Source organism: Arvicanthis niloticus, chromosome 2, assembly GCF_011762505.2.
Source record: "Arvicanthis niloticus isolate mArvNil1 chromosome 2, mArvNil1.pat.X, whole genome shotgun sequence".
Taxonomy (NCBI): domain Eukaryota; kingdom Metazoa; phylum Chordata; class Mammalia; order Rodentia; family Muridae; genus Arvicanthis; species Arvicanthis niloticus.
Window position 1 is genome coordinate 45,376,903 of NC_047659.1, and position 26,142 is coordinate 45,403,044.

At 38.2% G+C, this 26,142-nt stretch overlaps 2 protein-coding genes across 4 annotated transcripts; one reads left to right on the forward strand and one right to left on the reverse strand.

Moving 5' to 3' along the window:
• The first annotated feature begins 60 nt into the window (after window positions 1-60).
• Window positions 61-9,586, forward strand: Ssb (small RNA binding exonuclease protection factor La). 2 transcript variants are annotated; one of them, XM_034494589.1, is made up of 12 exons: window positions 61-231; window positions 1,750-1,841; window positions 4,613-4,716; window positions 4,914-5,088; window positions 5,581-5,688; window positions 5,762-5,862; window positions 6,760-6,831; window positions 7,160-7,199; window positions 7,944-8,084; window positions 8,463-8,658; window positions 8,751-8,897; window positions 9,197-9,586. In XM_034494589.1, the coding sequence occupies exons 2-12, from the start codon at window positions 1,776-1,778 to the stop codon at window positions 9,283-9,285; spliced, it is 1,239 nt and encodes a 412-aa protein (XP_034350480.1). In that variant the 5' UTR covers window positions 61-231; window positions 1,750-1,775; the 3' UTR covers window positions 9,286-9,586. The 2 variants fall into 2 exon arrangements, with proteins under 2 accessions (XP_034350480.1, XP_034350481.1); XM_034494590.2 differs by having other exon boundaries at window positions 95-231; window positions 8,787-8,897.
• Window positions 9,273-21,895, reverse strand: Mettl5 (methyltransferase 5, N6-adenosine). Of its 2 annotated transcripts, XM_034494591.2 has the most exons (7): window positions 21,552-21,895; window positions 18,540-18,654; window positions 18,005-18,186; window positions 16,249-16,331; window positions 11,466-11,517; window positions 9,804-9,853; window positions 9,273-9,391 (listed from the first exon to the last, which is right to left on the reverse strand). In XM_034494591.2, exons 1-7 carry the CDS (start codon window positions 21,658-21,660, stop codon window positions 9,353-9,355), a joined length of 630 nt encoding a protein of 209 aa, XP_034350482.1. In that variant the 5' UTR covers window positions 21,661-21,895; the 3' UTR covers window positions 9,273-9,352. The 2 variants fall into 2 exon arrangements, with proteins under 2 accessions (XP_034350482.1, XP_034350483.1); XM_034494592.2 differs by lacking the exon at window positions 11,466-11,517 and having other exon boundaries at window positions 21,552-21,800.
• Between the last annotated feature and the right edge of the window lie 4,247 nt (window positions 21,896-26,142).

Sequence of the window (26,142 nt, forward strand, 5' to 3'; positions counted from 1 at the left end):
TCTAGAGCGAGAGGGCGGGACTCCGAGGATTGTGGGAGGCTGCGGTAACAGCGCGTGCGCGGAGAGCAGCGCCGGGCGAGTGCGTCCGCGGCCACGCCCACCTTCTCGCAAGGACTGCCGGGAAAGCCCCCATCTTTAAGCGCGTTTGGCTGGCCCGCCGGCGCTCGGAAGTACAGGCGCTTCTGTCGTTGTTCTTGGAGCTGTGGTGACCGTGGGATCAGAATCTTTGAGGTGAGCTTCTTGGAGACTGAAGAGAAGGTACAAAGGATTGTGCTCTGCGCAGGCCTCACCTTCCTCTCGGCCCCGCATGGGCCTCGCGGCCCATGGCGGTGTGCTGGACCGCGGCCCGAGGGGGCGCGGGCCTCCGTGAGGCCACGGAGCGGGCCCCGGCCAGAAATGCGGGCGCCCGGGGCTTTCCACGTGGCAGGGATCCCGGCGTGCCGGTGTGGGAGGATGTGGCTCTCGCGGGGCCTTTGGGTAGAGGCTGGCCGCATCTTCACGGCGTCCTTTCGGTTTGTTACTTGCACCCTTTTCCTGGCTGGCTAAAGGCGGATGTTTCTCGGACCTTTTAAGTCTCTAGAATGGTTGGTGCGCGTTAAACGCTACAGGGTTCTGTGGGGACTAACTGGAGGCCAAAGAAGTGGCGGCCGCAATTATATTCCCAGCGTCGCTATCTTTTTTTCTTTAAAGGAACTGACATTGCCATTCTCTCTTCAGTGTGAAACAGTTCCTAATTTGGGTAGGACGAAGAAGTCTTGCAGGGCCTAAATAGGTCGTTATTGACCTATGTCTCTGTAGTAATGAGAAATGAGATCGTTGATAGTGGTAGACAGACCAGTGCCTGGAACAGCAAATTTTGAAATGGGATGTGTACTGCATAGATTTCCCATTACAAGACCAGTGTATCTCCAGCAGTCTCCAGCATTTTGAGCAATGTCTCTTAAGAAATGTACCAACAGTAACTCATCACTATTATTCAGCTGCTGCAGATGAGCTCGTACACTTTCGTACAACATGTCTGGGTGGTTTAGTAAAGCGCTGAAAGCTATTAAGACAGAAGATCCGGTTTGTGATTTCTAGCAAACCAATATCACAGTCCCTCCTTATTCTAGAATTGCTGTCAGACTGTGAAACAGGAAACTGGCTATAGAGTTAACCAGTATTAGTGTTTTAGGCACATCCTTCCCTTCCAGCGCCTCTAGTTTAAAATTTTTATGTATCCATGCTCTCAAGTTCTCATTTTTCTTGTATTCTGCTATATAGTGTCTAACACCATAACTTCTATATGTGAATTCTTTTTTTCATTTTTGCCAGTAATAAGTTTTGGTAAGTCAGCTGTAACTAATTTGAAAAGAAACACAAATAAGTGGCATTGAGAGCTATAGGAATATACTGGCAGACTATAATACCGATATTTTTAAAGCTAGAAATGATTGAGGAGTGGTTAAGTAGATGGGTTTTTGTTTGTTTTTTGTTTTTTTAATCTCTGAACCTTGCTTTACCAATAACATGAAGAGTTTGGTTACAAAGTTGGTGTGCGATTTACTGAAAGGAGTAGCAGGCTGTTAATCTTGAGTTTTCCATCCACAATTTAAGGTGTTGCTTTGTTGAGATATATGTGAATTCATAGGGAAACAGCCTGTAAGGTTAGGGATTCTTGAAATTAGAAAAATTAAAAAAAGAAGTGGCATAATTTTTACTCATTCTCGTCTTGACTATTATATAAAAATAATAACCTCTTCCTACCAGTGTGAGAAACTTTACAGATAGCCATAATGGCTGAAAATGGAGATAATGAAAAAATGGCTGCTCTGGAGGCCAAAATCTGTCATCAAATTGAGGTATGATTCTTGTGTTATTAAATTGTAACTTAAGTTTCTTAAAAGAAAATGGAGGGCTTTAAGATGAACAGAACATCTAATGTCAATATGTGGGCTTTTTCAAACAACTGGCTTAGCTTTGGTTCTTGGAGCTGTTATGAATGTATTCATGTTATTACAGCAGAGTTAGAAGTTTCAAGAATTACAGACATTCCAGAGGTGACACTACAGACTGCTGTTGCTTTATTTTTGAGACACAGAGTCTCATGACCATTTTCCACATCAGTTCCCAAGTCTGTAAAATGGAGGTGATATTTGTAAGTTGATGTGAAAAATTAGTGGTGTGCCTAATATTTAACAAGCTAGCATAAAATTCCATGGTAAAGTACTTCTGGTCAAATAATAGTTTATTCTATCTAGTTAGTTCTCTTTTTAAAAGTTAGCATAGCTTTTAAACAAATTATGCATTTAAAAAGTCCTGTTAGCATTTCAAATTTAGGTTTAGATGGAATGTTGTCAGTAACAATATGGCTATGTGGGAAATTGCCCATAAATTGTTTTTATGCTATGAAATAATCATTGTTTAGTGTGTGTGTTCTTTTTTTTTTTTTTTTTTTTTTTTTTGTCTTAGCTGTTTTGGTTTTGTTGTAAATTGTACTCCTTTGCCATTTAAATTGTCCTATTTTTATTTTCCTCTTATATTTTTCCCCTTCTGAGTACTGGAGATCAAACTCAAGGCTTGCTAGGCAGTCACTCAGTGAGCTGTGTTGGCATTTGTGGCTTGTTTGATTTTTTTTTTTTTATTAGTTATTTTTATTTGCATTGGTGTTTTGTCTGCATGTATGTCTATTTGAGGGTGTGGGATCCCCTGGAACTAGAGTTACAGACAGTTGTGAGCTTCCATGTGGATGCCAAGAATTAAACCTGGGTCCTCTGGAAGAGCAGCTAGTTCTTTTAATCGTTGAACCATCTCCAGCCTCTTTGGTTTGTTGGGGGAAAAAAAAATCTGTTTTCTTAATAATTGCAAAAACAGTGATAAGATTATCTGCTGTTTAATGCTTGGAACAATAGCAAAGCTGTTATAGAATAGTGTTCTTCCCATAGCCTACAGCCTCAATCTTTTCCTCTTGAGATATTCAAGGTTAAAAGCCTTTCATACTCCATATTCAAAATATGTTTTTATTTTTATTGTACGTTATGTGTATGGATGTTATGCCTACGTGTATGTCTGAGTACCATGTACCTGCCTGGTGCCCTCAGAAACCAGAAGTGTGCATTGGATACCCAAGGTCTGAAGTTACAGATAGTTATAAGGCCCCATAAAGGTGCTGGGAATTGAATCTGGTTCCTCTGGAAGAGCATTCAGTGCTCTTCACCTGAGTCATCTCTCATCTCTCCAGCTCCTAAAAAAGTTTTTTTTTTTTTTTTTTTTTTTTTAGAAAGAGGAGGCCCTGTTTTTTTTTTCTTTTTTAAAAAAAGAGTATAAAGTTCACAGTAAAATTACCCAGAGACAGAGATTTCCTAAACATCCCCAACGAGAATGGCATATAAATATAATTTTTATTTTTTTCCTCTTCCCCCACCAAACATGAGCTAATGTTTTTAGGAAGTAAAGTTTTGTGTTACCAATAATATTAATAATCCATCTTTCCTAAAGTATAGAATTTTTTTACGTATAGGCGTTTAATGATTGATATTTATATAAAAACAGGCCTACTACTTGCTTACTCCCTCTCTTCCCTCCCCTCCTCCCTCTTTTCCTTTATTTATTTATTTTTTTTTCCTTTTTTTCTTTCATCTCATGCATCCAGAGCTGTCCTGGGAAAAATTAACAAACTTGTAGAGATCAGCTTGCTTCTGCTCCTCATGTGTCAGAACTAAAGAGCATGAGCCATTATACCCACCTTTAAAAAAAAAAAAAATGTGTGTCTGTCTGCATATGAGTATGTGGCCCTCAGAGGCCACAGGTGTCAGATCCCCTGGAGCTGTAGTTACAGTCTCTTGTGAACCAACTGACAAGGGTGTTAGGAACCTAATTCAGGTCTCTGGAAGAGCAGCAAGCATTTGTAAGCATTGTGCCATCCCTCTAGCTCTCCTCCTGGTTTCTTTAAGATGGAATTCCTAGGAGGAGCGACATTGATTGGCTCAAGCTAGTGCTGAGATTGAAGGCATTTGAGGTTTTGGATTTAGACTTTTTTGTGTTTGTGGTATGTGTTTATATAATATTTTAAATGGCTGGGTATGGTGGTACATGATTTTAATCCCAGGACCTTGGAAGGTAGAGGCAGGTGGATCTCTTTGAGAACTTTGGAGAAATTCTGCTTTAGATTCCTAAATGCAGAAATCACAGGCATGAACCACTACACCTGACTTTTGTAAAAATCTTTTTTTTTTTTAAAGACAGGGTTTCTCTGTGTAGCCTTGGCTGTCCTGGAACTCACTCTGTAGACCAGGCTGGCCTCGAACTCAGAAATCACCTGCCTCTGCCACCCAAGTGCTGGGATTAAAGGCATGCACCACCAGTGCCCGGCTAATATATTAGGTTCTTATATTTTGAGATTCTTATATTTTTCTATTCTGGTAATTAACTTGTTCACTAACATTTTAGTATTCTCTATTGATTTGTGTTATATATATATACTTTATTATGTTCTATTAAGAGAAAATATTTAGGTCTTTTACGTTCCAACATATTTTTAAAGTGTAAAAAGGTCATTTTCAAAACATTCCATGATTGAACTCAGTGCTAAACAATGCTCTTAACTTCTGAAATACATTATAATTATTCACAGTATTATTTTGGAGACTTCAATTTGCCACGAGACAAATTTTTAAAAGAACAGATCAAATTGGATGAAGGCTGGGTACCTTTGGAAACAATGATAAAATTCAACAGGTAAGTCTTTTTGGTTGATTTGTTTCCATTTCTTGGGATCAAGCCCAGGAACTTGTACATGTGTTGTCACTAAACTACCTTAGTTTTGGAGCTAATAAACCCAAAAATCTTTTAAAAAGTCATCAAAGTTTTCTGTTACTGTGGAGAACTACTACTAAATCTGCTTTTTACAATGTTTTTATGTATGTACTTTTTAGGCTAAACCGACTGACAACAGACTTTAATGTAATTGTGGAAGCACTGAGCAAATCTAAGGCAAAACTCATGGAAGTGAGTGCAGACAAAACTAAAATTAGAAGATCACCAAGCAGACCACTCCCTGAAGTGACGGATGAGTATAAGAATGATGTAAAAAACAGATCTGTTTATATTGTAAGTGGTCCACAGTGTATTTCATACCTTTATTTAAAAAGAAAATGCTCAGGAATCACATTTGGCCAATTGCTGTATGGTTTTTGCTGTTGTACTTCTGAATTTTTTATTATTGTTGATGTTACATTGTTCACATGATAAACTCTAATAGCTGAATTCTGTAGTGCTTTTCATTAGCATATTAATTTTTAAATGCATAATGGAAAGCTTTAAAAACAAGGAAGTAGATTGAATGGTGTGAAGTACCATTGTGAAACCTCTAAAGTTCTCAACATTTAAATAATGCTTGTTCTCTCTCCAGCTGAGTTATTTTGGAGCAAATCTCAGGTGAATCACCTTACTGCACTAGAGAATAAGGATGTTTAACAATTAAGAGGGGAGAGAAAGATACTTAGCTCTGGCTTCATTTTGAGACAAAATAAGTGATTTTATTCTGGGGAGAGTTGTTTACCCAGGAGTCATAATTTGTACTTCTTTTTCTACTTTTTACAGAAAGGCTTCCCAACTGATGCTACCCTTGATGATATAAAAGAATGGCTAGATGATAAAGGCCAAATACTGAATATTCAGATGAGAAGAACATTGCACAAAACATTTAAGGTATGATTATTTGATGTAGACTTTCTAGTTATGAAATATCACTGTAAGGAGATAATTTATCTGTCCTTTACAGGGGTCAATATTTGCTGTGTTTGATAGTATTCAGTCTGCAAAGAAGTTTGTGGAGACTCCTGGCCAGAAGTACAAAGACACTAACCTGCTAATACTCTTTAAGTAAGTCTTTTCACTTATGTTTCTCAGGCCACAAAATTATTTGGAATTGATACAAAAGGGTAAACTAAACAGCATCACCCATATACTTAGTATTATTTTTAGTATGCTCTGAAATAGTGTTTGTTCAGTGGTAATTAGTCTTTTGAGGACATGAAAATGATCTTTAGAACCCTTTCTAAGCTTACTTATTTTTATTGCCTTGAGGTATGTATGTGAATGATGGAGGTGTCCCTCTGCCTTAATGTGCATGTGGAGGTCAGGGGACAACTCTGTAGCCAGTTCGCTCCTTCCACTTTATATAGATTCCAGTGATTGAACTCAGGGCATCAGTCTGCAGCAATTGTTTTACCTACTTGTATGGGTCATTAGGACCAAACGGGTTGTCAGGCTTACCAGCAGGTCATTTACATGATGAGCCATCTCTAGCCCTGTTAATACCTTTTCATTATTAGTGACTAGTGAGAAGTTGTTTTAGTATTCATTTTGCATCTAAAACTTAAGCAAAATAGAGGTAATCAGAATGCTGAAGTGTTTGGTTCTCATGCTTGTTTTTCAGTATGTGTAAACATGTTTTTAACATAACATGTAGTATGAAGATTTGAGGCTTGAACCACATTCTTGTATGTTAAAATAAAAGTGAGGCTAGCTGTAGAGAGAGGCAGCAGAGGGTTAATAAGAGTACTGGCTATTTTTCCAAAGGGCTCAGATTCCATTTCTAGCACCCATATAACAACTTTCAGTTGTCCATAACTCTAGTCTTTAGACTCACATCTTCTTTAGGTCTCAAGAGGCATGCATGTGGTATACAGATATATACACATAAAATAAAAACTCAGGACGTTCTGGGCGATGGTGGCACATACCTTTAATCCCAGTACTGTGTTTTGTGTTCTTCAGGGAAGATTACTTTGCAAAAAAAAATGAAGAAAGAAAGCAGAGCAAAGTGGAAGCTAAATTAAAAGCTAAACAGTAAGTTGTCTTCTTTGTGGCATACTTAAATTTCTTAATGTTTAATGACAAACTAGTCATTCTGGGACAAGCTGATGCTGAGGTTTGAAATGAGTGGTAATGGGTCTGTCTTTATTGGTAACTGAAATGTTGGCCTCAAGATGCCTTGATAAACTGGAGGCCATTTTGCTTATGTTGTATGACCGGGGGTGGGGGTGGGGGACCAAAACAAAACAAAAAAACCCCAAAAACTTAAGGACTTGTTTTTATGATTAAATGGGTTGGTTATAATGTGCAAGGTTAAATGTGTAATATAAACACATTATAATCTCAACACATTTATTTTTAGAGAACATGAAGGAAGACACAAGCCAGGAAGTACTGAAACAGTAAGTATTAATAACTAAAATGAGATAATTTATGTTAGAATTTTTTGGAAGTTACTTAGAGAGAGAGAGAGAGAGAGAGAAAGAGAGAGAGAGAGAGAGAGTTAGTTAGTTGTATGTATACACAGTTCCATGCCACTGCAATTGTATACAAGTCAGAAGTCACTGTGTGTATCCAAGGATTACAGTCAGGTGGTCAGTCTTGTTAATAAGCACCTTTACCATAACCTGCTGACCAATCTTGCTGGCCTCCTAGACCTTATTTATGTAGAGATAAGGCCTCACTATATTAATCTAGCTGGCCTAGAATTGACTGTGTAGATCAGTTAGGCCTCAAACTTGGAGAAATACACCTGATTCTGCCTTACATTTACTGGAATTTAAGAAAGGCATATACCATTGTGTCCAGTGTGTATGCTGGTTGGTGCCCACACCAACTATACCACTTATGTCTCTAGCACTGTGTGAGTAATTCTTAGAGAATGTGTATGAGTGACTCTGTGTGTTGCATTAGTGATACACAAATATTATTATCTGGGATTATTACTTATTAGGAGATAGTTATATTAAACCATCACCTATAAACTAAAGCCCTTGTAAAGCATGACAGCCAAGAAGAACACACAGTTTAACTGCATTAAAATAGCATTGATTTCTCTTTTTCCTATGTAGGTATAGAATGATTTGATCCATTTTGGTGAGGTTACACTTAAGAAAAGCTTTTGATGGCCTTGTATATTTTTATAGAGAGCTCTAGAAGGAAAGATGGGATGCTTACTGAAGTTTTCAGGTGACTTGGATGACCAGACCTGTAGAGAAGATTTACACTTCCTTTTCTCAAATCATGGTGAAATAAAATGGATTGACTTTGTCAGAGGCGCAAAAGAGGTTTGGAAACATTTGTGTCTTTATTAGCAATTACTTTTAAAAGTCTGTAGAATGTTTTCTGTTAGAAGAAAAAAAATATTAGGAAGTAGTTGATTTAAAAACTACTTAGTAAGAAAGTAGCTTATAAAGCATGTTGATTAAAATAGCTCCTAATTAGTCATTTAGTCTTGTCTTTGACCGTTTTATTGGATGTGATATCTTTTTCCCTCCATGTCAGATGGGTAATATGCTGACATTGAAACAAGATTTTAAGAGGAACAGGTCATGAAAATTGAAAATAGAAATAACAGATATGATAGTTGTGTGTGGAGGGTAGTAAAGAAATTGTCAGACTACAAACTATAGAGTGAAACATTCATTTTTCTCTTTGATGTATAGGGAATAATTCTCTTCAAAGAAAAGGCTAAGGAAGCACTTGAGAAAGCCAGAAATGCAAATAATGGTAACCTACTATTAAGGAACAAAAAGGTGACTTGGAAAGTACTAGAAGGACATGCGGAAAAAGAAGCAATGAAAAAAATCACAGATGATCAGCAAGAATCACTAAACAAATGGAAGTCAAAAGGAGGTCATGGTAATTCTCATTTTTTTTGGTTATTTTATCTCATTTTTACATCTTTGGTTTTCAGCACACAGTTATTAAAGTCCTAAGTCATGTTTTTACAGCAGCCGGCAGATTTAAAGGAAGTCATGTTTTTACAGCAGCCCGCAGATTTAAAGGAAAGGGAAATAGACCTCCTTATGCTGGGGCACCCAAAGGAAGAGGACAGTTTCAGGGAAGGAGGACAAGATTTGATGATGATCACCGTCGTGGTAGGTCTTTGCTAATTCCTTTGGGAGAGAAATCTATATTTAGTAAGATAGTATTTCTCTGTGTAAGTGATATTCTTGAATTAGTAACATCTTCCTTGTTTGTGGTGTTTCACAAGTGAGAGGCTGGTTGGAAGATAACTTTAGAGATCAAAGGAAAGAATACTCAAAGAAAGCTTTTTCTCCTTGAAGGGAAGCTGCTAGTTTTCTTTTTGTTTTTTAAAGGAAGCTATTACTAATACTTGTAATAATTAATAGAACAGTGCTTACACTGAATTTAACACAATTATTTGTTGTAATAGGACCAATGAAAAGAGGAAGAGACGGAAGAGACAGAGAAGAACCGGCATCAAAGCATAAGAAAAGAGAGAATGGTGCTAGAGACAAGTAGTTTATTTAGTAAGCAGTGTTTTTATTCCTTAGTTAGATTTTAAGCTGCTTTTTGTCTTCAGAAGCTTTTAAAAAGAAAAGCGAATTAGGTCCACTTCAATGTCCACCTGTATAAAAGAAAATTTTTTTTGTTTTACTTGTCTTCTTTTTGTTGTTACCCAATGAAAGTTTTTTTAAAAATGTATAGTTCTGTTTGTGTTTGGATGATTAAAATATGAGAAGGAAGATTCTTCCTCTTAATTGCCTTTGTAATATGAGAATGTATTAGTACAGACTTGTAAAATATATACTGTATAAAAATAGCCAATAGTTCTTTCTTCCTTTTGTTTCTCTTAAAACTTTTCACAAAAAATTTCAACTAAAATTTTGACTCCTGTGAGTATAAGCCCTTCTCACAGTTAATTTGTCTGATCTCTCAGGCTGCCTTTCTGTTTATCCATGTATCTTGGTAAGAGTGGAAATGACCATTGCAAAGTTTTTGAATACTGAGTGTACACAGGCCACAACTGGGAAACTTACAGATTTCTTTTTATGAAAGTTGTATAATGCTGGTAGGTCATATCGAAGCTCTGTAAAACAAGCCAAACATTCACATTAAGATATTAAATGCTGGTATTCATAACATTTTATATTCCTCACTTTGGACATATCCTCAAATACTGATTTGCCTAATTGGACATGGTGTTTCTGATGTTTTGATCACTTGATCACCAAAATTTGAAGTTCTGTTAATCCTTAGAAAGATTAACAAGTAGGGAAAAAAATAAGTTCTGTGAAAATAATAGGATATATCTATAGCTGATTATTTAAAATTTAATGGTAATTTTCCACTATTAAAATGGAAAATTACATTCCTTTTTTTTTTTTTACATTCCTTCCTAATTTGTAACAAATTCTCTATACTTCTTACTGTCTTTCATACCTTCCAACACAATTCTAAGCTATAGGAGTAACTTTCTCATTATAACATGTGATCAACTTCTCTGGCAATCTTGTTGAACTTCAGACTAATTCAGTGGGTCTGAATGGAACCTATAATTCTCTTTTTAGGCTCCAGTTAAAGCTCATGGTCTGATGACTACTTGTGGAATGCCAAATGTAAAAAATAAAATGGCACTGTGGGGCCTTGAATCCCAGGATTTGGGAAAAGCAAAGGCAGGCAAGATCTCCAGTTCAAGGCTTGGTACATAGTGAATTCAAGGATAACCGGAGCTACACAGGGAGACCATACCTCAAAACAAACAGAAATGCTACTCACTGCACATTTTTTCCTTCTCTTTCATGGTTGAGACTGAGCCCAAGGTGTCATGCATACTGAACACACTACCACATCCCCAGTCTTTATTGTACTGTTTATGTCAAGCTTCTCAGAATTACCAGATGAGCTCTACCTTCTAATATTTTTCCAGTTGTGATGCTGGCAAATTTAGTAAAAAGGAAAAAAAAAAAAGCATTTCTATAATTACAGTGTAGTTGTTGATATTCTTGTCTCTCATCAAAAAAGGAAAAAGGCTGGTGTTCTTCAGCTCTGTATATTCAGGTACAAATTGGTGGTATTTTCAAATAGTGAGTTTCACACCAGTTCTACCTTGTCTTTACTCACTGGGGATAGTATTCTGTAAGCCTGGAATGGCCAATTACCTAGGTATTCCTACATTTTTTTGTTATTTTAATGTATGAGTACTCTGTCTGCATGTGCACTTACAGCCAGAAGAGGGCACCAGATGGTCATGAGCTACCTACCATGTGTATTGAACTCAGGACCTCTGGAAGAGCAGCCAGTGGTCTTAACCTCTGAACTAGCTCACTAGCCCCACCATTACTTTTTTTTTTTTTTTTTTTTTTTTTTTAAAGAAAATGCAGGGGAGGAGAGTGGCACACATCTTCAATCCACTGGGAGGCAGAGGCAGATGTCAGTTTGAAGGCAGCTTGTTCTACAAAGTGGCTTTCAAGACAGCCGAGGCTGGTGCACAGAAACACTTTCACCCCCCCACACCTCCCCAAAAAGAAAATGCATAAGTAGGGATAGATGCAGGTAAACCTTGGTAAATGTTTATCCTGTATTTACTGTGTTTCTAGCCAACTACCAAACCTGATGAACTATTTTTTTTTTCAGTACTTTAAAAATGTAGGCTGGCATATTGGCCTTTTAAGTAATTTTCGGGTTGAGATTTAGCTTACCTGCAATAATTTCTATCTTGACTTTCCATTCGGCAGCTTTCTTTTGAATATGCTAAAGACAAATAATATTTTTATATGAGTTGATGTTTAGATGATTTTTACCCTGATGTGCTAATATTTGAGATTAAAATTTCAATACAAATTAGATAATATAAATTTTAATTATATGTACACTTTTAAAAGCCAGAAACAAAGTGACTACAGTGTTTATTGTTAGAATTGAATTATGTAATTAAAAACTGAAATCCATCAAAACCTGCATAATCCAGAAGGTAATTTTATTTCAGTAGTGAATAACAGTTATCCTGGGAGTATTTGGCAGAGATCTAATGTCAACAGAAAATTCATTGGCAGGATGGTAGAGAAGAGCATGGCCTGGAACCATGGCCTTTGGAACTGCAGGCCTACTACTTAGCACCTAATTATCTCGTTTTCCTCATCTCTTGAACATTCTGAAATTCCTGCATAGCACCAAATACATTAAAGTAAGTAAGTATGTATGTATGTATGTATGTATGCATGTATGCATGTATGCATGTATGTATGTATAGTACTCCAGAATGCTGAGAGATTGAAATCTGTTATTACATGTTGGCCATATTGGGAGTCATCTTTAATTGTTATCAAATTGATAAAATACTTTCCCTAATATTTTAGGCTCAGATATTTCAGATACTATAGTATACTTTGTGCCTATTGGTCCTGTTTTGACACACATACAGAAACACACACACAAAACACTGGAGAGGTGGCTCAGTGTTAGGAGCACTTCCAGATGTCCTCAGTTCAATTCCCTGCAACCACATGGTGGCTTACAACCATTTCTAATGGTATCCAGTGCCCTCTTCTGGTGTATCTGAAGATAGCGACAGTGTACTCATATACAAAATAAATCTTTAAAATCACAAAAAGAATGTAGGATAGACTTTTAGTACAAATGATGTTTTATAATTTATGAAATTCTAGGAATCTTGACGGATTTGTGAGAAACAGGTTGTGACATTGAGTGCTAAGGCTGGTGAGATTCTCTAATAGCATATAAGTGTATGCTATTAGAGATGTAAAGGAATGACTGGATAAGTGGGATAAACGAAAGAGCAGATTCAGGCTTACCTATTCTACCCTGTTATGTCTATGAACAAAGAAGCAAATTCTCCCTGTGCTGCATGAGGTAAAAAAAGTTAAATGCTAACTCACCTAAATGCTAAGTCATCATCTGCCAGGAAACTTTAAAACTTTTTTTTATCAAACAATTACATTAAATTTATCTATACTGTGAGTAGCAAGTCAAGTAGTTCATCACAGTGGTCTGTAGTTCTGGAACCTGGTGTAAGCCAGGAACAGTATATGTTCTAAGTAATGCTGAAGGGAACTTAAAAGCTTTACAACAGATAGATCTATAACATGCAATAAAGGACTGTCTTAATTGAGGAAAACTCATTATTTCCAGTATACATAGTACTCACCAGATCAATTGCATAAATTAGTTACTTTGCTAATGGAAATACTTTTACACCAAGTGAAAAAAAAAACATTGAAATTTGACAAAATGATGCTGATAATTTTGCCCCCCCAGGAGGGGGAATGTAATTGGCAATATCAATCAACAAAGACAGAAGTAAGTAAATTATATTTATTTTTAAGATTTGTCTTTGTGTAACATGTGCCTGGTGCCCTCAGAGGCCAGAAGAGGGCACTGTATTTCCTGGGACTGGAATGAGTGACAGGACAGCTGTGAGCGAGCCATCATGTGGGTACTGGGAATTAAAATGAGGTCCTCTGCAAAAGCAGCTAGTGTTACTAACCATGGAGACATCTCTCTAGCTCCATTACTATTTTTAGATCTTGTGTGTGTACACAACGTGTACATATGGTTGTATGGATGTTGAGTGCAGGTTTGTAGGGAAGTCAGGTATCAAATTCCCTGGAGCTGGAGTACCGTACCACTGTTGTGAGCTGAACTCAGCTCCTCTGCAAATGTAGCAAGTACTCAACAATTTGAGTCACTTTCTCAGCCTAATGATCTGATGATATACTCTAGAATCTAGGTAGGTGAATGTCAGTAAGGGATTAGATTGTTTGCCTGTGGGTGTTTTTTACTGGTTTGCCTGAATGTATGCTTGTGCAGTCTGTATTCTTGCTACCCCAGGTTAGAAGAAGGCATCAAATTCCCTGGAACTAGAGTTATGGATAGTTGAGAGCCACCATATGGGTGCTGGGAATTGAACCTGGGTCCTCTGCAAAAGCAAGTGCTCTTAACCTTTAAGCCATCTCTCCTGCCCCCAGGAAGATTGCTTTGCTTATGTTAATTGAGAAGAAAGACAAAGCCCATTTTGGGCATCATCATTCCCTGGGTTTCCATCCTGAACTGGGTAGATGTAGAGAAGTTGAGCACTGACCCACACACATGAGTTTTCTCCTGCTTTTGACTAATTGCTGAAAGTTCCTGCCTTGACTTCCCTGCTATGATTTACTGTAAATGTAGACTAGTGAGCTAAAATAAGCCCTTTCTCCCCCACCCCCAAGTTAGTTTTTGTCAGGATATTTTATTTGTTTGGTTTTGTTGTTATTCGAGACAGGGTTTCTCTGTATAGCCCTGGCTGTCCTGGAACTCAACTCTGTAGACCAGGCTGGCCTCGAACTTGGAAATCCACCTGCCTCTGCCTCACAAGTGCTGGGATTAAAGGTGTGCGCCACCACTGCCCGGCTGTCAGGATATTTTAATCACAGCAAAATAAACAATACATGGGTTGAATTTAAGTCAACAGGCTTGGGGCAGGCACCTTTACTGGCTGAGTCATTTTGTTGACCTATTTACAGTTTTTGAGACAGGGTATCATGTATCTCAGACTGCCTTGAAACTCCTTATGAATCAGAGGACCCTGGGCTTCTGATACTCCTGCCTTTACTTCCTGAACACTGGAGTTCACCACCACATCTGGTTCATGCTATCATTGGGCTTTGTAAGGTAGTCTGGTGTATTCAAGGCTTTGGCCTTTGTAACTGATATATTAAATTTACCATCCTCCTGTATTTACCTCCTAAGTGCTGGGATTACAGGCATGTATTAAGCAATTTTATACTTTCAAATGGGCTATTAACATACCTAAAATACATTCCTTTGACCTGTACTTTCTTTTTCTTTTTGCTGTGTGCATGTATGTACGTGACATGTAGAGATTGGGTTGATATTTGGTGTCTTTCTCTTTTGCTGTCTTACCTTTTTTTAGACAAGGGTAGGTGAAAACAAGGAGGGTGGAACGTGGAATGGTGGCTTAGCAGTTAAGAACACTTGCTGTTCTTCAGAGGACCTGGTTAAATTCTCAGCACAGGCTGTTGAGATGGTTCAACCACTTACAACTCTAGCTGCTCTTACAGAGGTCCTGAGTTCAATAGGGATTTGATGGCCTCTTCTGGCATTTGAATGTACATGCAGCAGAGCACTCATACATTAAATATGTATATAGGGCTGGTGAGATGGCTCGGTGGTTAAGAGCACCGACTGCTCTTCCGGAGGTCATGAGTTCAAATCCCAGCAACCACATGGTGGCTCACAACCATCCTTGAGATCTGATGCCCTCATATGGGTGTCTGAAGACAGCTACAGTGTACTTTGAGCCGGAGTGAGCAGGGCTGGGAGTGAGCAGGGGCCAGAGCAAGAGGGAGAAGGGAAAAGGAAAAAAAAATTTGTATATAAATTAAAAAAAATTCTAGCACCTTTGACAGATCACAATTATCTATAAATCCAGAACTGGGGGATGATGCCCTCTTCTGGTCACATTGGGCAACAGGCACACATGTTAAATACAAACATAGAGGCAAAACATTCCTCATACACATAAGATTAACAAAACCAAATCTTTAGATATATAATTTCAGGTAAGAATAATAGATAACAACTAGTAAATATGCCAGACACAGACCTAAATGTTTGATAAATACTAACTCATTTAATCCAGAAAAGTATATGAGGTATAGCCTATTCTTAGTTCCTAAGAACACAGGGTCATACAGTATAGATGGTACTGAAACCCAAGTACTTTCAGCAGGGTAATAGCTAAGATGTAGCAGAGCTTATGTGCTAATTCAGGACAATCTGGGTCTAGAGTCACGCTATAGTAACATTCAAATATTAACTCATCACAGTGTCCTGAAATAAATCTTGTACATGGTATTATATGAGCTTGAAAAAATAGTTTTTTCTTTTTATAACATTCATATATTTGTGTGATGTAGTCCACAGCACACAGTGTGGGTTCTAGAGATCTGATTCAGGTAGTTTTGCTTGCCAGCAACCCAGTCCCTTGCCCACTAAGCCATCTCACCAGCCTAGAATAGGTGATTTCTGAACTCAGACCTATTTTGCTTTAAGCTGTGTTTTTCTTAAAAATTAACTCTCAGATGAGTGAGATGGCTCAATGGGTAAAGGTCACTTGCTACCCAGCCTGATGGTGGATCTGAGTTTGGTCTTGGAAATCATCATTGTGAAGAGAACTGATTCCTTAAGGTTGATCTCTGACCTCCACATGTTTGCTGAGATGTATGCTCACACATATACATGAAAAATCACTCATATACATGAAAATCAATCAGTAAATAAGATAATAAAAATAACTATTGTTTGTTGTTTTCTCAGACAGGGTTTCTCTGTGTAGCCCTGGCTGTCCTGGAACTCACTTTGTAGACCAGGCTGGTCTCGAACTCAGATATCCACCTGCCTCTGCCTCCCGAGTGCTGGGATTAAAGGTGTGGGCCACCTAAAATAATAATGTTATGAGCTTACTTCTCTAGTTGAGGACTTGTGTAAAGAATACACTGCTCTTCTTGCTATTCCCAAAGCAGTCTTCAGAAAAGCCATATCTGTCCCTGTGAAGAGTGAAAAAGAAGATACCTATATATATATATATATTTATTTCTTAGCAGAGAAGATTAAATGAATAGAATTAAGTAGCAATTTTCCAAACTCCAAAATTTCTACTTCAAATTATTTCTTCAAAAAGAGTACAAATAAGCCAGGTACAAAGGTGATGGCACACAGGAAGCAAAGTCAGGACAATCTTGAGTTTGAGGCCCCCCCTAGTCTATGAAGTGAGCTAATAGTAAGACAGCCAGAGCTATACAAAGAAACCCTGTCAAAAAAAAAAAAAAAAAAAAAAAAAAAAAAACCACAAAAATAAAGGTACAAAATTAAATATTCTGATAAAACAATGGCTGGAGCTGGGACACTTTTTGCTCTTCCAGAAGACTTGAGTTCAGTTCCAGCACTCACATGGTAGCTCTCACCCATCCAGCATCCATTAATTCCAGATCCCAGCTTCCAGGTATCTCTGACACCTGACTTCCTCAGGCACACACAAAGTTATAAACATAGGCTAAACTCTCATAGATAAATATAAGAATTTTTAAACAACACCATAGGCTGCAAAGATGACTTGATGCTTAAATTCACTGGCTGCTCTGCTAGAGAACCTAAACTTGATTCCCAGCAACTACATTGTGGCTCACAACTAATTCTAGTTCGAAGGGATCCAATGTCCTTGCCTCTGGGTACTGCATATATGTGACGCAAAGACATGTAGGAAAAACACCTATACACAAAATAAATATTAAGCTGGGCGTGGTAGCACACATCTATAATTCTAGCACTCAGAAGGTGGAGGCAGGAGGATTTTCAGTTTGAAGCTAGTCAGGTCTTTACAGTTTGAGGGAAGCCAGAGCTACATAGTGAGACCTGTCTCAAACAAATCTTTTTTAAAAATCTGATGAAAACAAATTAGACTGTTGATTTAAAAAATAGGACTAATTTTAATATTCTAAATGACTTAGGAGAGAACAGAATGCAAAGCAGTCAAAGTAAGCTTTGTGGTGTGGGGGTCGGCTGTAAACTAGTGTTTTCCTTTTTTTCCTACCTTGCCCATTGCACATACAAAAATAGTCACAGTAAATCCCTATGAGCATATTTTGAAAGCCAAAGGCATTAATAACAAGTTTCAGAAGCTGAGTGTATCTGGCTTAGTGGTAGAGAGCATGTGCTTAACTGTGTGAGATCCCCATTTCAGCCCCTGGGGATCCCCCAAGGAAAAAACAAGGAAAAATCAAGGTTCTAAAAGAATAAAATGCTTTAAAAGTTTCATAAGCATAGAGACCAATCAAATAATTCCAATTATTAATCAGAAATTATAGTGTATATTAACACAAATCTATAAAATACAAATTAAATACCCCAATCAAATATCACATAAGAATTATAAGTATAAAGATAATTGATTTAATGAACAGTAGCAATAAAAATGACAACCCAGGGCTGGTGAGATGGCTCAGTGGTTAAGAGCACTGACTGCTCTTCCGGAGGTCATGAGTTCAAACCCCAGCAACCACATGGTGGCTCACAACCATCTGTAATGAGATCTGATGCCCTCTTATGGGGTGTCTGAAGACAGCAGTGTACTTACATATAATAAATAAATAGTTTAAAAAAAAATGACAACCAAGATCACTGCTCTATAAATATACTAATCTATTGCACTTTTATTACTAACCTTTATTATTTTTGGTCCCAAAAGGAGGATTCATAATCACTGTATCAAATAACTTGGACATTCTGTTAGACAATGAGTGTACATCACACTGAATCATATCAACATTTGTTAACTCAAACTCCTCCACATTCTTAGTAAAGATTTCCAGTGCATCTTCATCTATGTCAAATCCAATACACAACCTATAAATATAAAATAAAAAGAGAGCTTACAGGTTCCTAGTAAAAAAAAACAATAGTAGTTATTTTACCATGCATTTTTCAACCTAATTAACAAAGTAAGATTGAATGATGTTTTCAGTTGCATGACTTTCTAGCCTGGCAGGTATAAGAAGATAATTGCTATTACCAAAAATTTGATTTATTTCTTATATGCAAAGTTTTTGGTCTTCAGCCTATTCAAAATGTACTCAGTATCAAATTATTGCCCCCCCCCCAACCCTACCTGCAGAGTCCCATGACTAAAGTGCAGTTGATCCTATATATACACGGACTGAAGCCACACCATATCCAAAGAGTAAGAAACGATCACTTACCCGGCTCCTAACATTGCAGCTCCAATGCTAAGTACTCCACAACCACATCCTAGATCTGCAACTGCTTTATTTTCAATGTCGTCATATGTATTATGAATTGTATAAAGCATGCATGCTAAAAACAAATAGAAGAACATTAGGGCATATGTTAGAAAGCTTACTATTGGTGTCTAATGCAGAGGGCTCTAAAGTAATCTGCAGTAGCTCCAGATTATTTGTTTTTCAGTTTATTTTTTAAAGATACAATGTAACAATTGGTATCTAGGAAGAGGCATCACAAAGGAAGATAATATACACCAGTGGTTCCCAAATAATAAGGGGTTATGTCCAATTTCTGTTGATAATTTCAAGACTGACAAAACTGTTCAAAACAAGTGCTACAAAGATACATAGATGCAGTGTTTCCTTTGATGCTGGGATATTTCTGAGAGATTAAATTCTATGAACTATTAAATAAGTCTGCCATTCTAAGCCAAAATATAAATTTAGTAACTCTATCTCTAAAACTTGAAATTTTACTGATCTGGGGCTAGCAGCATGGCTCTCAAGAAGGAAAAGTGCTCAATGCCAAACCTAACAACCCAAGTTCAATCTCCAAGACCTATATAATGGAAGTAAAATAACCAATTTTAAAAGTTTTCCTCAGACCTCTGATAGAGGACTAAGACTTGTACAATAAATAAATAGTAAACAACTGGACAGAAATAACTGAAGGACACAGAATTTATTTGCAATGTTTGTCATCATCATACAGGTATCACAAACTTCTACAACCATGATATAGACTTAGAGATAATATTTTTCAATTTTATTTTATGTGTATTATTATTTTTATGTTTTGCCTGCATGGGATATATACCATGTGTCTGGCACCCACAGAGGCCAGAAGAGGGTATTAGAACCTCCAGGGATTAGAGTTACAGACAGCTGTGAGCTGCCATGTGGGTGCTGGGAATTGACCCCAGATCCGCTGGAATAGCAGCTGCTGCTCCTAACTGTTGAGTCATCTCCCCAGCCAAACTTAGACATACTATCAATAAATACACATATTCATAATCTACAACAGAGACCTGATAACAGAACAAGTGATAAGAACAGAAATAACTGAGATCACAGAGTTCTCAAAAACAAGACTCTCACATATGCATTTTCTTAAACATGGAATAACACCAGCAAGTTTTCTTTGTGCATATCTGAACAAGAAAGACTGCTAGCCATCACTAATGTTTGAGAATTCTGAACATTTATTTATAACAAACAAAAGTCCTATAGGGCTGGAGAGTTAGCTCATTGGGTTAGGAGCACTTTCTGCTTTTGCAGAGGACCTGGATGTGATTCCTAGCACCCATGTGTTGGTTCACAAACACCTCTAACCCAAGGGAACCAATGCCCTCTTCTGAACATTACAGGCACCAAGCACATATGTGGTACACACATATATACATGCAGGAAAAACACATACACATAAAATAACCTATTTTTTAAACCAACTGATATAGGTACTTTGAAACTCATATCATGTGCACATTATAAACTATGTATGAAAGAACTGATTTTTTTAATGTATTTATTTGTTTGTTTATTTTGAGACAGTGTCTGATTATATAACCCTAGCTGGCCTGGCTGTATGATCCAGGCTGATCTTGAATTCACAATGATCTACTTGTCTCCACCTCCCAAGTGCAGGGATTAAGGGTATGTTCCAGCATACCTGGCCTCTAAGTTTAATCTTTTAAAAATTAGGTTTCACTACAAACCCTACAACCAGAAGGCTGTAAAAAAAAATCACAGTGAGAAAACCAGGGACTTGCATGGTAGGTAGCCGGCTCAGTCTGTACTGTACTTACCCAGAAAGCATTAGAACCTGAATTCAGATACCCAGCAGCCATGAAAAAGGTCAAGTGTGGTGGTTCATAATTATAAACCCAGAGCTAGGAACACAAGACAGAAGGATCTTTGAGCCTTGCTGGTCAGCCAATTTAGGTGAATGGGAAAGCTTTAAATACAGTAAGACCCTGGCTCAAAAAACGTATGGAGAGCAACTGAGGAAAACACCCAATGTTGACCTCTCCCCTACACACGCTAAATACATAGCAGATTAGCCTTAATCTGAACATAGTTTATTGCAAATCTGATTGGTGATGACACTATTTTAGAATTAAAACCCATGTAATCTTCATAAATTTTATTGGCAGCTTAGACACAGCTATTTTGGAATTGAAAAAAAAAAAAAATTCCCCTTTGCAGGTACTCCCGACCAAAGGAAATTTTGCTAAGTCTTCCCCACTACTCTGGTAACAGGTGTTACATATGAATGGATTCTGCTGTATTCTCTCCTACATTCTCAGTATCACTCTCCTGCATCAAGAAAGAGGTAATTTGTGGAGAAAACGCTTCATCAACTGTACACAAGCATGTAACTCTTCTTTCTAGTATTTGTCTCTAGGGCAGACAAACACAACACAAGAATCCTTGTCCTTGACTTCATTACGAAATTTATCTGTATTAAGAAAATATTTGCCGGGCGGTGGTGGCGCACGCCTTTAATCCAAGCACTTGGGAGGCAGAGACAGGCGGATTTCTGAGTTCGAGGCCAGCCTGGTCTACAGAGTGAGTTCCAGGATAGCCAGGACTACACAGAGAAACCCTGTCTCGAAAAACCAAAAAAGAAAAAAAGAAAAAAAAGAAAAAAAGAAAATATTTAGTGCGCTCCTAACTGGTACAGTTAGGACTCTAGGTACAGAAAAGACTAACAAATTCTTGCTTCTGAGAATTTACACAATGAGAGAAAACAAAAAATAAAAAGCTGTCTGACAATGCTAATAGGCAGTCAGAAAAACAGGAAGATAGTGTGGTTGGGTTGGAAGTGTCTACGTTACAATGTCAAAAACCTACTTTTCCTAAAGGTGTGGAATTTCTCTAGAACTTCCCTATATTCAGATCACTACTTATTTTGATCATGAACTGAACAGAAACAAGCTCAAAGAGGGCACAATGAACCAGCCGCCCTACCTGCAATGTGCGGCCTGGTAGGATACTGTTCTAGAAGTAACTTGGGCTTTTCGAATCCATCCACTTCTTGCAGGCGACTCTCTAGTTCCTTAAGCTTTAACCTCTTCATCGTTTTCTCTTTATTTTAAAGTTTGGGCTCCTGGGGCTTAAAAGCACAGGACATGCAAGGAAGTCTACCTAACCCGAAACTCCCCAGCGGTGCAGGCGAGGGTGGGGTGTAGGGTAGGGGACAGACTATTAAGGACTCAGCGAGGGAATCCCACGGGCCACGCGGGGATTGCCGTCCGTGGAACCCAGGAGCTCCAGGAAAGCACTCCGAGTCAGGAGCGGCTCCTCGCGGCCCCGCCCCGCAGCGCCGGAAGTGCCGACACGCACGCGCACCCTCTGCCGGGTGCCGAGTTGCAATCTCTACCTAGCGCCCGGGTTCCGACGAGGACTCGAGTGATTTTTTGGTCCTCGTGGGCGCCATAGGAAGAAGCCGTCTCCGTCGGCGGTCACAAACCAGCCTTGACCAAGCCTGGGAACGGCAGCTTTGTCTATAGTACCTATAGACCTGCAAGACACGGGGAAAGAGTTGAAGGCGATATAGAACACCAGGCCAGTGCAACCCACGCCTCAGAAAGTAGTCTACACCCACCGTCTGCTTCCTTCTCCATTCGAATGCTCGGCTTTAACTTTGTGTCCTTTTTTTCTGAGACATCGAGTTTCTTAGCACTTAACAGATGTCAGTGAAGCCAGAAGAAACGTCAAAAGAGATTTGAAAAGAAATAATATGTTGGCACGGGTAGTGTTCATTTTAGTTCCTCACTCAGATTTTTTGAGTTTGAAGGCGGCCTGGTTTACAAAGTGAGTTCCAGACCAACCAGGGCTATACAATGAACAAAGAATATGGTTGTGGTGTCAAAAGTAGGAAACACTATGGAACTTGTTATTTCTGGAAACAGAAGTTGTGGATTGGGGGGGGGGGGGATGGAAGTAGGCACGTAGCAGCAAAATTTAAAAATAATTATAATTATAAAAAGAAGAGTTGTCCGGGCGGTGGTGGCGCAAGCCTTTAGTCCCAGCACTTGGGAGGCAGAGGCAGGTGGATTTCTGAGTTCGAGGCCAGCCTGGTCTACACAGTGAGTTCCAGGACAACCAGGGCTACTCAGAGAAACCCTGTCTCGAAAAACAACAACAACAAAAAGAAGAGTTAAGGTGATCAAGCTTGGATGGCTTTATTATTGTCATTATTGGTCGTATTTTATTTGAGCTCAGGGCTTTGTGCAGGCCTGGCAAGCTTCTACTGAACTGCATTCCTAATGCTGCCGCTGCTGCCACCACCACCACCATCATCATCAAGATATAAGGAGACAAGAGCATGTCTAATAATACAATGTAGAAAATAAAAAAGGGGAGTGTTTAAAATACAGGAATAGAGGTGACTTAACACTTATAGGATATGCTGAAGAGGCAATGACAGGTGAATCTCTGTGAGTTCAAAGCCAGTCTAGTCCATGCAGAGAGAGTTCTAGGCCCATCAAGACTACATAGACCCTGTCTCAGGTGGTAAGCTTAGTTACCCTGGAATCCTGAAATTTATCTTCCAACCTTCCCCACAAAGAAAATAATAAATAAAATTTTAAAATAAGAAAAAAGTGTGTTCTTTTAAAACAAAGAAAAGGGCTCGGCCATTAAGAGCAGTCTACTCTTCCAAAGGACCTGTTTTCAATTCCATACAGATTGCTCACAACCATCTCTAAAAATTCTTAAAAACAAAGAGAAAACATTGGGTGACTTTACAACTTAATTATATTTACTTGTTTGTTTATATTGAGACAGGTTTTGTTATAAGTCCATAGCTAGGATGGCCCCAAAGTCACAGAGAACTGCCTGCCTCTGCTTCAGAGCACTGGAATTAAAGGTATATGCCACCATTCACGGCACATCTCAATCTTAAGGAGTCAGGATCCAGTACTTAAATGCAAGATTGCCCTTAATAGGTAGGATGACTTCTCTTTTTCTTTTTTTCTTTTTCTTTTTTTTTTTTTTTTTTACCTTTTTTAAAAAGGAGTAAAAGGCTGATGAAGTTGAAAAATGTATCTAATATTTTCTATGAGAAGTACATTTCACAGTTACAAGAATGAAATGAGTTACTATATATAAAGTCTTTAGCACATTGAGCTAGTACATTTTGTTCTTTTTCTTGTAACAAATGTCTTGCTAATATTAGTTGGTGATGGTGTTATATATTGACAGGAAAGGATGATTGAAACTAACTAAATATTAAAAAATCATTAGTCCACTAGAGAGTGAAGTCAACTTCTTTCTTTTGTTTCTTCTTCTCTTTCTAATTCCTCTTCCTCCTCCTCCTCTTCTTCCTCTTCTTCTTGGTTTGTTTTCATTTTTTGAAACAGGATTTCTCTGTGTAGCCCTAGCTGTCCTGGAACTCACTCTGTAGACTAGGCTGGCCTCAAAGTCAGAGATCTGCCTGCCTGTGCCTCCCAAGTGCTGGGATTAAAGGCATGTGCCACCACTGCCAAGATAACTTTTTCCTATTTTAAGAATCAAGTGAAATCTCTTCTAGATCAATGTAGATACATATATAATCATAAAAATTATATATAGGGGGCTGAGGTGTAGCTCAGAAGTACAGCACTTGTTTAGCATATTTAGGATTCTGGGTTTAATCCTCAGCACCACAGACACAGACACGATTATTAAAATGTAAAAATGGGTTAAAAGTGACCTGGGCCCATAAATTAATCTCAATAGATAATAATGCTGAGAATGAGGCCAGAATAGTGGGTGACTATAGTAAAGCGAAGAGAGACAAATGTCTGGTGGATTATTGACAGTAAAATAAATAAAATGTACATTATAGTTGTAAGGAGTTAATTATGGAGAATGCAGTTCTTTCCTTTCATTTCAAAATGTATTTATTTAGTGTATGTGTGCATACGTGAGTGCTGACCTCCACACACATGTGCACTGTGTAGAGGTCAGAAGACATCCTACAGGAGTCAGCTCTTTTTCCACCTTGTTGGGTGTGGGGATTGAACTCAGGACCTTAGGCTTGTTAATGGATGCCTTTCCCCTCCAAGCCATTTCCTAGTCCAGAAAGTTTTCTATTGTCAAAACTTAAAATATATGAAGCAGCAAGATCATTTGATTCATTCAGAGCATTAATAAAAGGGATTAAGCCCCAAGGGCAGGCACTCTTTTGTTTGTTTCTGTTGTTAAGAAGGGAGTCTTACTATGTAGCTGTGACTGGCCTGGAACTATCTATGTAGGCCAAACTGGCCTCAGATTTATGACAATCCCCCTGCCTCTGCTTCTTATATGCTGAGATTACAAATGTTAGCCATTACACCCATGCTATAGCTGATGGATTAGTAAAATGTATGATTGCTTCTGTGGAATAAATTGTTTCAATGGTAGCTAGCATCCACTTTTTTTTTGTTTTTTGTTTTTGTTTTGTTTTGTTTTTTTTGTTTCTCGAGACAGGGTTTCTCTGTGTAGCCCTGGCTGTCCTGGAACTCACTCTGTAGACCAGGCTAGTCTCGAACTCAGAAATCTATCTGCCTCTGCCTCCCAAGTGCTGGGATTAAAGGCATGCGCCACCACTGCCCGGTTAGCATCCACTTTTTAAAAACTCTTTATTTTATTTTTATGTGTGTAGGTGTTTTGCCTGCATGTATGTCTCTATACCGTTTGTGTGCTTGGTGAGTGCCAAATTCAGAAGAAAGCATTAGATTTCCTGGAATAGAAGTTGTAAGCTACCATGTGGGTGCTGAGAATTGAACCTGGGTCCTTTGGAAGAGCAATTTCTACAATTGCAGCATCTACTTTAGATATATAATCCCTTCCTCTAGATAGTTCACCATGTACTTGGAGAAACAAAAACCCCCAACATTTATAAAATTCAAGAGCAACCAATAGCATCTCTTCAGAGTACCTAAGACTTAAAGAAATATATGCCAAAAAAGTTTTCTAAAAAACATGCACGTTTAAATATTATTATGAAAATAATCTTGATTTTTATAGACTTCTTGAAAGTATCTAGGGATTCCATTAAGGTCTGATGACCTTACTTTAAGAATTTGTTACTAAATATTTATATAGTGAATATTTGGAACTTGTAAGGATAGTGTATTAAATTCTGGAAAAATAATTATGTTTCTTAGTTTTAATATTTGGTTACCCATCTACTAGTAGGATAGTGCTAGGAGGTCAGGATGGTCCCTCAGGCAACCTCACATAGGAAACCCACCCTTGAGATTATCCCCTGACAGTCATTGTTTTCTTGGTCAGAGCTTTTAGGGAGGCTGGAACTGAGGATTTCTTGAGTTCCAGCAAAATCAACCTGTGCTACTGTAAGACTCTTGTGAGCCTTAGCTTACCAGAGCCCCTGAGTGAATCATGTAAAGACGTGAATCAATGCAAAAAGCAAGAGGAATTTTAATGATCTAATGCATTGGGGTCATTCTGCACCCAAAGGAGAGGTGGCAAACCTGGGCAGCCTGTTTGGCCAGTTTTTATAGTTTTTAGGGCAGCAGCTATTAGGTACGATTATGATTGGCAGAACAGTGTGACTTTTTAAACTGGTCTT

Excerpts from the sequence above, each read along its gene's own strand:
- Ssb (XM_034494589.1), top strand. The coding sequence starts at position 1,776 with ATGGCTGAAAATGGAGATAATGAAAAAATGGCTGCTCTGGAGGCCAAA. Across the intron at positions 1,842-4,612 it reads AAATCTGTCATCAAATTGAG|TATTATTTTGGAGACTTCAA; the intron begins GTATGATTCTTG and ends AATTATTCACAG. Across the intron at positions 5,089-5,580 it reads AAAACAGATCTGTTTATATT|AAAGGCTTCCCAACTGATGC; the intron begins GTAAGTGGTCCA and ends TACTTTTTACAG.
- Mettl5 (XM_034494591.2), bottom strand. The coding sequence starts at position 21,660 with ATGAAGAGGTTAAAGCTTAAGGAACTAGAGAGTCGCCTGCAAGAAGTG. Across the intron at positions 9,854-11,465 it reads CAAGATAGAAATTATTGCAG|AGCTTCGATATGACCTACCA; the intron begins GTAAGCTAAATC and ends CTTGTTTTACAG. Across the intron at positions 9,392-9,803 it reads ACTTTCATAAAAAGAAATCT|GTGGACATTGAAGTGGACCT; the intron begins GTAAGTTTCCCA and ends TCTTTTATACAG.